The sequence below is a fragment of the Silurus aristotelis genome, assembly GCF_946808225.1.
Source record: "Silurus aristotelis genome assembly, chromosome: 11".
NCBI lineage: Eukaryota > Metazoa > Chordata > Actinopteri > Siluriformes > Siluridae > Silurus > Silurus aristotelis.
The window spans coordinates 29,648,835-29,662,179 of NC_139584.1; the positions used below are offsets into that span (position 1 = coordinate 29,648,835).

At 34.3% G+C, this 13,345-nt stretch overlaps 1 protein-coding gene across 1 annotated transcript in view; it reads right to left on the reverse strand.

Moving 5' to 3' along the window:
- The window catches only part of LOC310733749 (uncharacterized protein), a gene marked incomplete at its 3' end in the record, with an annotated part of 67,044 nt that extends 59,163 nt beyond the window's left edge, over positions 1-7,881 (reverse strand). The window contains exons 1-8 of the mRNA XM_083555152.1: positions 7,724-7,881; positions 5,456-6,439; positions 4,171-4,236; positions 3,851-3,883; positions 2,763-2,861; positions 2,355-2,387; positions 1,227-1,325; positions 337-369 (exon numbers count right to left, since the gene is read on the reverse strand). Coding sequence (XP_083411278.1) covers positions 337-369; positions 1,227-1,325; positions 2,355-2,387; positions 2,763-2,861; positions 3,851-3,883; positions 4,171-4,236; positions 5,456-6,439; positions 7,724-7,800 — 1,424 coding nt within the window. The 5' untranslated portion in view covers positions 7,801-7,881. The remainder of the gene's footprint in view (positions 1-336; positions 370-1,226; positions 1,326-2,354; positions 2,388-2,762; positions 2,862-3,850; positions 3,884-4,170; positions 4,237-5,455; positions 6,440-7,723) is intronic.
- Positions 7,882-13,345: the final 5,464 nt, after the last annotated feature.

The window sequence follows — 13,345 nt, forward strand, 5'->3', positions numbered from 1 at the left end:
GTTTAACTTTGTTAATCATTAACATGCAGTCAAAAAGTTTCAGTTTCTAATTCACTATAATGGCTATTTCTTTTAGTAGCAAAAACAACCCCAGTTGTTGGGATTAAAGCTTTTTACAGTTATATAGAGCTGTGCTTTTGCTGTTTGGCTGAAGCTGTTGAAAACGTAAAAATGTGCCATTATATAATATTGTATCTACATTGATTATTGATTGGTTGAATTTGTATTGAGGTGCTGCAGGTCTCATTCTGATTGAGAAAACGACACTTTCATTATCTTAAAGCTCCACTTTATTAATGAATAGCTTCAATAAAGAAGTTTTAGAAAAACACTGACCCGTCATCCTCTTCTTCAGATTCACATGATTCCCTGTAAAGAAGTCGGAACAGACATTATTGCTGTTATATTAGTCTATGAATATATGATTACATGCACATTATCAACTTGTGCTGTTAATATCATGAACAGCAGCTACGCTAATTCCTCTCCACTGCTTCTCTTTCTCTCCCCATCCCGAGGCATCCTGAGGTTTGGCCAGCTCCAGTCACGTCCCACCTCGTGAAGATTATGGACCTATGGATGATCATGGAGAAGTAGATGCCGAGTGTTTAAAGGCTCTGGCATGGAGAAGCTGATGCTGGATCTATGATGATCACAAATTTTTCTGTATTGTTGAAAGATTTATGACCAAACTCTTGATGTCACCCATATGAGGATGGGTTCCCCTTTGAGTCTGGTTCCTCTCAAGGTTTCTTCCTCATATCATCTAAGGGAGTTTTTCCTTGCCACTGTCGCCACGGCTGCTCATCAGGGACAAACGCACACCATTCACCTTCACTGTTGTTTTCTGTAAAGCTGCTTTGAGACAATGTCTGTTGTGAAAAGCGCTATACAAATAAACTTGACTTGACTTGACTTGACTATAGATTTGTACCCAGGTGTAGTCTACTGATGAATATCGTTCATATCAAATGTTTATTTATTCAAATGTTTATCAGATATTCTGTATATTTGCATGCAATTTTATGTTTGATGATAATTAACTAAAAAGCCAAAAAGGTAAATTCATGATTCTTCATCTAGACTTTCTTACAGAAATCATTCGATATTTTTTTATTTCTTTACACAACATATATGGTGGTTCAGTGGTAACGGCTCGGGCAACATGGAGTTGAATTCTTATTGGCTTGTGATGAATTTTTGTGTAGTTTTAGAAAAACACTGACCCGTCTTCATGTTCATGAGGTCCAGATGGATGCTTGTGTTTCTCTTCATCAGATTCAGAGTGATGCTCTTCTTTCTCTTCATCAGATTTAAAATGATGTCTGCAAAGAAATATTCACATTATGCATTTATACTGTGTTGCTCAGCCTCAGTTTTACATTCTTACAAATGTAAAGAAAAGTGATGAGTATTATTTGTATTTGTAAAAATCATTAAAATCTTGTAAGTGTGGTTGCTCAGTTATTCACCTAACATGCTAAATGTTGCTCTTGTGACTTTCTATATATGAAGACTTTGTATTAACAGATGAAATTGTAATGGTTAAAGTCTTCCTGAAAACCTTGTAATGAACTTGTAGAAGACTTCAGGAGCATCCGTTAACCCAAAGATCAGCACACTGTAATGGAGGCCGTCTTTCATTAGTCCCCCAGTCTAATAAGACTGAAGGCACTGCACAGGTGAACGTTATGAAAAATTTCAACTTACTACTATGAAACAAATGCCATAAAAGGCAGGGGGTATTGTTCCTTCAGCAAAACAAATAAAATACAACACACATATCTATTAATAGCCAACTTACTAACAACTTTGAGCTTTTCTGGACTGTTTTATCAGTTAAAACTGTTTCAATACATAACTTTCTAAGTTGGTTTATATTTAAATAACCAATGAAGAACCTTAGAAAAAGATCTGAACTTTCAGTGTCTTTATTCAATTCAGATGAAATCCTGTGAAAAGTATGAGAAGCTGTTAGACTACAGTTCAACAGTAAAGCAGTTTCACTCTATAAAGCAGTAAGTATTGAAATTAAAATAAAGAAATGCAGTGCACACTGCATTTCACTTACAATTATATAACATTTATTTACTATCTCTACATTTTTCCCATAAAAATGTGTAAATATATTTTGGTAAATAAACTGATATTCAACTTTGTCATAATTGTATCAAAATATCAATACTCCTATATAGAAAAGTGTTTGATTATTGTTTGGTTGAATTTGTGCCGAAGTGCAGATGTTCTCAACTAAAAGAGAACATGAAGAGCAACATCCGAGTTTTTTTTGTGTGTCTAAACTTGCAGTTTGTTATTAAATAACTTTAATAAGGGCATTTTAGAAAAACACTGACCCGTCATCCTCTTCTTCAGATTCACATGATTCCCTGTAAAGAAGTCGGAACAGACATTATTGCTGTTATATTAGTCTATAGATTTGTACCCAGGTGTAGTCTACTGATGAATATTGTTTATATTGAATGTTTATTTATTAAAATGTTTATTAGATATTCTGTATATTTGCATGCATTTTTATGTTTGATGATAATGAACTAAAAAGCCAAAAAGGTCAATTCTTCGTTTTTCATCTAGACTTTCTTACAGAAATCATTTAAAATTTTTCGTTCTTTTCAGCACGCACATTTCTAAACACAACATATAACACGGGCAGAAGTGGTTCAGTGGTAACGGCTCGGGCAACATGGAGTTGAATTCTTATTGGCTTGTGATGAATTTTTGTGTAGTTTTAGAAAAACACTGACCCGTCTTCATGTTCATGAGGTCCAGATGGATGCTTGTGTTTCTCTTCATCAGATTCAGAGTGATGCTCTTCTTTCTCTTCATCAGATTTAAAATGATGTCTGCAAAGAAATATTCACATTATGCATTTATACTGTGTTGCTCAGCCTCAGTTTTACATTCTTACAAATGTAAAGAAAAGTGATGAGTATTATTTGTATTTGTAAAAATCATTAAAATCTTGTAAGTGTGGTTGCTCAGTTATTCACCTAACATGCTAAATGTTGCTCTTGTGACTTTCTATATATGAAGACTTTGTATTAACAGATGAAATTGTAATGGTTAAAGTCTTCCTGAAAACCTTGTAATGAACTTGTAGAAGACTTCAGGAGCATCCGTTAACCCAAAGATCAGCACACTGTAATGGAGGCCGTCTTTCATTAGTCCCCCAGTCTAATACGACTGAAGGCACTGCACAGGTGAACGTTATGAAAAATTTCAACTTACTACTATGAAACAAATGCCATAAAAGGCAGGGGGTATTGTTCCTTCAGCAAAACAAATAAAATACAACACACATATCTATTAATAGCCAACTTACTAACAACTTTGAGCTTTTCTGGACTGTTTTATCAGTTAAAACTGTTTGCAGTTTAGATTTTAATAACTTCAGTAAAGAAGCTTAGAAAAAACCCTGACCTTTCAGTGTCTGTATTCAAAAGGTATAAGAAGCTATTAGACTAAACAGTCAAGCAGTTTAATTCTATATAACAGTAAGTATTGAAATATTTTAAAGAAATTCAGTGCACACATACAATTATATAACATTTATTTACTGTCTATAAATTCTTCCCTTAAAACTGGGTAAATTTTTTTTGTTAATAAATTAATATCCAACTTTGTCACAGTTGTATTAAAATATCAATACTAATAACTAATAAGAATAAAATAATTTGATTATTGGTTGGTTAAAATTAGTCCCATGGTGCAGAAGTTCTCATGATAAAAGAGAAAATGAAGAGCAGCATCAGGGGTTTTGGGGTTTTTTTGGTCTAAATTTGTAGTTTGTTAATGAATAACTTTAATGAAAGCATTTTAGAAAAACACTGACTCGTCTTCCTCTTCTTCAGATTCACATGATTCCCTGTAAAGAAGTATATGAGAGAACAGTTCAGTGGTTATGGAGTATAAGAACAATATCTAGATATAGGAATTTTTTTAATATTGGTTTAATGAATAGATTAACATTTAATTATAGTGTGTATATATATAAAATAAAAAAAAACAATAATAATGAAATTATGAGTTAAAATTCTGGTAATAGATCGTTAGGATCCTGCAGTGGAGCAGCCATCCTCATCTCATGCAAATATAAAAACGTGATAGACAATTCATTTCTGTCTAGATTCTTATTCTGTAAGAATTACTGACCCGTCTTCATGTTCATGAGGTCCAGATGGATGCTTGCCTTTTTCTTTATCAGATTCAGATTGTTGACTGTGAAGAGCAACAGACAGTAGAGTCAACATTTAGTCAGTTTCAATGCATCTGATATCAAATGTATGAAACAACATGTATTGGATAAATCCTACTTCATTAATGTGATAGTAATACAGTGTTCAACCTCACAAACCATGTAGGCACAGTTACGGAAGCGCATTGCACTTACACAAAAAAAAAGAATTCACAGAAGGGATCTCATAATTATAACTTAGTAATAATCACAATAATAATAAAATCCTCAGATGTTAAAATATAATAATAATAATAATAATAATAATAATAATAATAATAATAATAATAATAATAATAATAATTATAATTATAATAATAGTTAACGCCCCTTATCTGTTAACTAATGAATTAGCGGGGGGGGGGGGGGGGTAGGTCAGCGAGGAAATGTCTTAATTACTTTAGCTATATACACACTCTGGAAAAAAACCTGAGCTAAAACTGTTCCTGATTGGGTAAGAAGACATTATAACTAGAGATGTGTGAGTCCAGATAAAGACTTCCTGTAGACCTCACATACTCACATCGTAAAGATCCTATAGACACTGAACAGATAACAGGAATGTGTTTAGAGAACCGGTGTGAGAACCATCTTAATACTATCATATACATCATCAAGCTAAACCATATGATATCTGCTACATCTACATTGTTGTGCAATGAGGCGCTTCCGAGCAAAAAATGTAATAACATCAGATCCAGTGTAATGCGCTGAAACGCTTCCCTGCAACAGACTGCCCCAACTTATCTCATAATTATGAGATATTAAGTCATCCTTTTTGTGATTTTTTTTTCTTTGTGAATGCAATGCTCTTCTGTACACAATTACGTCTCAGTATTCATGAATTTAAACTTGTTTTAATGAATACAGATTTTTTTTCCCACTGTGTTTAAACGTGCAGAGAAAACATACATTTTGAGTGAATGAAGGAGGGAAGGTGAGGGAGGCGAGATTGAGATGGTTTGAACATGTGCAGAGGAGGGACATGGGGTACATCAGTAGAAGAATGTTGAGGATGGAGCCACCAGGAAAGAGGAAAAGAAGAAGACCAAGGAGGAGGTTTATGGATGTGGTGAGAGAAGACATGCAGGTAGTTGGGTTGATAGAGGCAGATGTAGAGGAAAGGGGGTATGGAGGCGGATAAACCCCTAATTGGAGAAGTTAAAAGAAGAAGAAACGAAGGCGTCTTAGAGAACCACTGACCTGTCTTTCTCTTTATCAGATTCCAAGTGTTTCTTGTCTTTATCTTTTTCTGAATGGGTAGTGTGCTTGTCTTCATCTTTTCCAGAGTCAGCAGTGTGCTTGTCTTTATCTTTTTCGGAATCATCAGTGTGCTTGTCTTTATCTTTTCCGGAATCACCAGTGTGCATGTCTTTATCTTTTCCAGAATCATCAGTGTGCTTGTCTTTATCTTTTCCAGAATTGCCCGTGTGCTTGTCTTTATCTTTTCCGGAATCATCAGTGTGCTTGTCTTTATCTTTTCCGGAATCATCAGTGTGCTTGTCTTTACCTTTTCCGGAATCATCAGTGTGCTTGTCTTTATCTTTTCCAGAATCGCCAGTGTGCTTGTCTTTATCTTTTCCAGAATCGCCAGTGTGCTTGTCTTTATCTTTTCCAGAGTCAGATGTGTGCTTGTCTTTATCTTTTCCAGAATCATCAGTGTGCTTGTCTTTATCTTTTCCGGAATCAGCAGTGTGCTTGTCTTTATCTTTCCCGGAATCAGCAGTGTGCTTGTCTTTATCTTTTCCAGAATCAGCAGTGTGCTTGTCTTTATCTTTTCCAGAATCATCAGTGTGCTTGTCTTTATCTTTTCCGGAATCAGCAGTGTGCTTGTCTTTATCTTTCTCGGAATCAGCAGTGTGCTTGTCTTTATCTTTTCCGGAATCATCAGTGTGCTTGTCTTTATCTTTTCCAGAATCATCAGTGTGCTTGTCTTTATCTTTTCCAGAATCGCCAGTGTGCTTGTCTTTATCTTTTCCAGAGTCAGATGTGTGCTTGTCTTTATCTTTCCCGGAATCAGCAGTGTGCTTGTCTTTATCTTTTCCAGAATCATCAGTGTGCTTGTCTTTATCTTTTCCGGAATCAGCAGTGTGCTTGTCTTTATCTTTTCCAGAATCTAATGTGTGCTTGTCTTTATCTTTTCCTGAATCAGCAGTGTGCTTGTCTTTTACTTTTTCAGATGGAGGCCTTTAAAGAAATATTTACAGACATTATAACTGACTGAATTTGAGCAGTCTATCTATCTATCTATCTATCTATCTATCTATCTATCTATCTATCTATCTATCTATCTATCTATCTATCTATCTATCTACCTATCTACCTATCTATCTATCTATCTATCTATCTATCTATCTATTTATCTATCTATCTACCTAATTGCAAGTATTGGAAATTGTTATATTTATGTAAAATTGTATGTTTGTAAATTATTCATGCCAATGTTTTTATTTTCCCCTTTGCTGTCAGGACAGAAATACTCCATGCCTGAATGTGTGCAGAATTCAGGAGATTATTGACAGATGAGTTCATCTGAAATGTGCAGCTGCTTCTGTCTTGAACATCCACTGTGATTTCTTACACATATGTTTATTGTTCATAGCTGAAATGCTTCTCCTAAATGAGCACGGGTAAATACTGTCTATGCAACATTGAATTAATCAATGGAAATTATAAGTAGTTCAACTTTATAAACTACAGAAATGTAAGTGTAAGTTTCCAGTCAAGTCAAGTAGTGTTTATTGTCATTTCAACCATAAATATCTGACGCAGTACACAGCGAAATGTGACAACGTTCCTCCAGAACCCTGATGATACATTTAAAAGCATAAAGCTACATAACAGAAAACACAGAGTTAAGGAATGTAAGGGTCCTCGCCACATAAAGTGTTTTGTGTGCAACCTGGTGCAAACAGACAGTGTAGGACAACACAAGACAGTGTAGGACAACACAAGACAGTGTAGGACAACACAAGACAGTGTAGGACAACACAAGACAGTGTAGGACAAATACACAAAACACAAAATAGCGCCACCAGCAAACCTACTGTATATTACACAGTGCAGTGTGTAGGAGAAAACTGAGTACAGGAGTGAAACTTGTAATTAAACTAAATGTAAACAAAACAGTTTGTGCAAAACAGCAATAGCAGCAGTGAAAAAAATGTGCACGTAACAGCACTGCACAGCATGTAAACAGCATGTAAAACTTTCAAGACTCAATATATTGATACCACACATCACACACCTTAATGCCATAATGGCAACAGTGGATGAAGAGATGAAAGTATGTATCAAGAACATTAACATTTTTGTAATTTTGTGGAAAATATTGTTTTTTAATTCCTTCATCATTTAGATTCTTCTCAGGAAACCTCAACAATACAGAATTACCAGAACAGTCAGTGTAGTAAACGTTTCTCCATCATTAAAAGGGGAAAATGTATTTAATAAAATATGAAAGGATCTTACGTGTCTGTGGAGCTCGCCTTCATTACGACGCTTAACAAAAGCAAAAAAAGTGCGATAGTTTCTTTAGAAGGCCCCATCCTGGACCAGAGTCGAGCAGGACCAGACCAGGTCAGATGATCTTAGAACGCTGGTTCTTAACCTTCACCACATCCAAATATGTTTCTTCAGTTTTCTTTTGTGGTGTGAAAAGTGTTTTGGGAGCTTCTCCTTCTTGTATCACTTCTTTTGGCCTTGTTCTGTACGTTACACATCACATGGCGCACCTTATCGGAGTCGTTTTAGTTATCATTAGTGTTTATTCAGTGAAATAATACATTCGATAAAAAGAACTAACTGCTTCACCAAGGAATGTAAAACACACGTCACAGAATTGACTGATTTATTGCTCAGACACAAACATGTGTCATAATTATGTGCTTGTTTCTATATATAGTGTACTTAAGCCTCAAACGTATACATTCTATTTTCTAAAACAGTTTTGTGAAGAAAGCAGCTTTGTGCAGCTTCGTGCTTCCTGCTAAAATGCTTAATGAGTCTATAAGGTACTTTCTGGAACGGTTTTCTCCTTCATGAAAGTTAATGGAAGTGCCACATCCTGTCTCAAGTGTCATTGAGTAGAACAAAGTGTATATAAATACATTTATAAATATTCTACAACACTGAAGATATGAAATAAGTTTTTGTCAGGGTTGTTCTGTTCTCATTCATTTACTGTTAAAATAAACAATCCTCTTAAGGTGAAGAGAGAGAGGGGGGAGAGAGAGAGAGAGAGGAGAGAGAGAGAGAGAGAGAGAGAGAGAGAGAGAGAGAGAGAGAGAGAGAGAGAGAGAGAGAGAGAGAGAGAGAGAGAGAGAGAGAGGAGAGAGACAGAGAGAGAGAGAGAGAGAGAGAGAGAGAGAGAGAGAGAGAGAGAGAGAGAGAGAGGGGAGAGAGAGAGAGAGAGAGAGAGAGAGGGGAGAGAGACAGAGAGAGAGAGAGAGAGAGAGAGAGAGAGGGGAGAGAGAGAGAGAGAGAGAGAGAGAGAGAGAGAGAGAGAGAGAGAGAGAGGGAGAGAGAGAGGGAGAGAGATGCAATTTCTGTAAAAAAGAAAAAAAAAACAAATATATTTAGATTTGTTCCCTTTTAAAATTGTCTATAGAATTATTGTAAAGTTTAGGTTGAATATATGGTTCATTATAATCTTGTAACAGCAGGTAGCAGATATGACAAATAGCACTGAAATATTTTTCCTTATAGCAGGAAGTTTGACATTGTGACAAAAACATTTGAAATATACTTGAGATATAATACATATAATAAATATAATTGAGATATAATACATATAATAAATATAATTGAGATATAATACATATAATAAATATAATTGAGATATAATACATATAATAAATATAATTGAGATATAATACATATAATAAATATAATTGAGATATAATACATATAATAAATATAATTGAGATATAATACATATAATAAATATAATTGAGATATAATACATATAATAAATATAATTGAGATATAATACATATAATAAATATAATTGAGATATAATACATATAATAAATATATTTGAGATATAATACATATAATAAATATAATTGAGATATAATACATATAATAAATATAATTGAGATATAATACATATAATAAATATATTTGAGATATAATACATATAATAAATATAATTGAGATATAATACATATAATAAATATATTTGAGATATAATACATGTAATAAATATAATTGAGATATAATCTTTTCTTTTTGCAGTGCAAAATGTATTTCAGTCTGTACACCATGCTTTGGCTTTAAATCAGTGGAATAAGATGTTTGACTGATTGACATGATTTCTAGTTTCAGACAGGATGTTTAGTGATCAGGTATTTTAACTTTTACTGTTCTTTTAAATATCTGATGTATGGAATCAAGTCAAGTTTATTTCTATTGCGCTTTTCACAACAGACATTGTCTCAAAGCAGCTTTACAGAAAACAACAGTGAAGGTGAATGGTGTGCGTTTGTCCCTGATGAGCAGCCGTGGCGACAGTGGCAAGGAAAAACTCCCTTAGATGATATGAGGAAGAAACCTTGAGAGGAACCAGACTCAAAGGGGAACCCATCCTCATTTGGGTGACATCAAGAGTTTGGTCATAAATCTTTCAACAATACAGAACACTGGAGAGAGAGAACTAACATGAGCACTGGAGTATAAGATTATAAGTAAATGTTCTTTCTGCAGTCTTTAGTATAAAAGTAGGAGCTACTGAGCTCAACATTTGTGATCATCACAGATCCAGCATCAGCTTCTCCATACCAGAGCCTTTAAACACTCCAGGAGGCCCATTGTCAAAACTCCACACATGTAGTGGGATCCAATTGGCACTGGTACGTCTCTAGATGGTTCAGGATGTTTGCATCTACTTCTTTAAAGTCCATAATCTTCATGAGGTGGGACGTGACTGGAGCTGGAGCAACCTCAGGATGCCTCGGGATGAGGAGAGAAGGAGAAGCAGTGGAGAGGAATTAGCGTAGCTGCTGTTCATGATATATTGATGATGCAATATAATTTTAATATATTTATGATGTCCGTAATAGTGTTTTATATTAATATAGACTTATATATAATATATTGTGTATAATTCATATACATATTATATAATACATTTATATATATATATATATTTATATACACAAAAATAAATCATGTTAATAAAAATTTAATCTAATAGCACAAATTTTATTAACGCATGAATAATGCAGTGCGCATTTCAGTTTTTTCCATTTTTATTAAAAAATATAAATAAATAAATAAATAAATAAATAAATAAATAAATAAATAAATACTTAAAATACTTCAACACAACACACATTTTTTCACAACTTCCTTTCTTTACTTAGATAAAAAAAAAAAATAAATAAAAAAAAAACTCCAACTAATTTTTTTCACATTTAACAAAATATTTTGTTGAGTTTAGTTTCACAAATAATAAACATACACTTGCATAAAGAATCAATATTTGTCCATTTTGATTAGGGTATCAAAAACTTTAAAAGTATTAATTTAAGATACATTTAGAACAGATATATATGTGCAATTAAGTTGTGATTAATTTTAATCGATTGACAGCCCTAATATATACAGTATATATATATATATATATATATATATATATATATATATATATATATATATATATATATGTGTGTGTGTGTGTGTGTGTGTGTGTGTGTGTGTGTGTGTGTGTGTGTGTGTGTGTGTGTGTGTGTGTGTGTGTGTATGTATGTATGTATGTATGTATGTATGTATATGGCTCCAAACATTTTTCTTTTCCTCAATCAAATATTTATGGTTTTGTTCCAGACTGACCTCTGATTAAAGTTCAGCTCATACTGTGGTTTATTTTCAGTCACAGAACAAATATAAAATATTAGAGATATGAACAGAGGAAATTTTTCTCAGATTTAAGGTCATTGTGTTCTTCTTTCTCCCATATTATGGCTATCAGGCGTGGCCCTGAACCAATCTGTAGATTTATCCCCTGCCCTTGAGAACAAAGTGAACTAAAGAGATCACAATTCATCTCAGCTTTATAATATTTAAAACATTACAAAATATAAACCTTTCCTATAATACTGATGTCTGTGTTTAATTGAAGATTTTTGTTAGAAAATAAATCAAGAAAATCAGTAAATATTGAAACCCGTCCAAGAAATTCTTTAGTTAAACAGTTTTTATTATTATTATTATTATTATTATTAATTATTATTATTTTATTGCTGAAACATTTTACTTTAGACATAACTAACTAACTAACTAACTAACTAACTAACTAACTAACTAACTAACTAACTGTTTTTGTTGTTGTTTCTACACAGAAATCACTTATGCGTGTATATTTTATTTATAAATGTGTAATTTAATCCTTGTCTTGCAAAAAATATTTATAAAAACATTTTTTTTTTTTTTTTATCAGAATCAGGATTCAGGAGGCACCAAGAGCCCGGTTGAAGAAGCCAAAAGAGAGTGAGGAACTGAAACACGATTATGCAATAAAGTTTTAATGAATGATGGTTTCCTGTCTGGAGTATATGATTTGTATCTGGTCTTATGAGGTCTGGCTGTGTCTGGTCCGGTCCAGTTTTGTGCGTCTCTAAAACACACACAGCTAAAATACAAACATCTGGTACAAGTCCACAGTAAAATAGACCAAACAAGATAGAAAGGCGCCTTCACACTGCTTCTTTACCAAACAAGGCCATAATCAGAATAATCTCAGAACAACATGTTTACGTCTCACAGAGTTATAAAGTGCAAGTCAGCACAAACATAGTGATTTGGGTAATAGTGAAATAAATCTAATCAAACAAACATGGTAAATAAAATAAACTGTCAGGGTCAGGACTCAAACCAGGGTTGGGTGTGTGAGAGGCAGGTTAATTGTGTGAATCAAGGCTAATTTTGGTGTTTGATTTAAGACTTGGGGCATCAGTAAAACAAATGATTAATGCTTAAAAATATTTTTCATTAAAGTTTATTTATATATTTTATATCTGAAAGGACGTCATGCATAAATGGATGATGCGCTAAAGGTTTTACTTATTTATAAATTTATATTTTTAATAAAAATGGTCAAACAGAAAAGCGTGCTGAATTGATAAAATGCACGTACATAAAATTTTGTGCAGTTAAAATTTATTTGCGTTTGAATTTTGACATCCCAATTAAATCTATATATATATATATATAAAGCTGAAATACCACTGACTGACTCACTCACTCATCACAAAATCTCAAAAACCACTGAACGGATTGCAATGAAATTTGGAGCATACCTTCCTCTTGGGTCTTAGGTGCTCACTAAGAAAGGGTTTTGAAAAATTCGCCCTGGATCGCGGCTAACTCGCGAAAAACGTGATTTCTCACGCATTGTAAATTCTTCGAAATAACATTACGGATCCTCATGAAACTTAGTACATTGTTTCTTATTAGATGTTAGATGCACGATAAAAATTATTTTTAAAGTAGTTTGCCCTGTATCCGTACTACAAAGGGGTAGTACGTTATTTGTTGACGTTACGTGATGTGGTGGTGTGGTGTTGTGTTGTGTTGTGGTGGTGTGGTGTTGTGTTGTGGTGTGGTGTGGTGTGGTGGTGGTGTGGTGTGGTGTGGTGGTGTGTTGTGTTGTGTTGATGTGTTGTGGTGTTGTGTTGTGGTGGTGTGGTGTGGTGTGGTGGTGTGTTGTGTTGTGGTGGTGTGGTGTGGTGTGGTGTGGTGGTGTGGTGTGGTGTGGTGGTGTGGTGTGGTGTGGTGGTGTGTTGTGGTGTGGTGGTGTGTTGTGTTGTGGTGGTGTGGTGCTGTGGTGTTGTGTTGTGTTGTGGTGGTGTGGTGTGGTGTGGTGTTGTGGTGGTGTGTTGTGTTGTGGTGGTGTGGTGTGGTGTTGTGTTGTGGTGGTGTGGTGTTGTGTTGTGGTGGTGTGGTGGTGTGTTGTGTTGTGGTGGTGTGGTGTTGTGGTGGTGTGGTGTGTTGTGTTGTGTTGTGTTGTGTTGTGTTGTGTTGTGTTGTGTTGTGGTGGTGTGGTGTGGTGTGTTGTGGTGGTATGGTGTGGCGCTGTGTGCTGTGGGGACC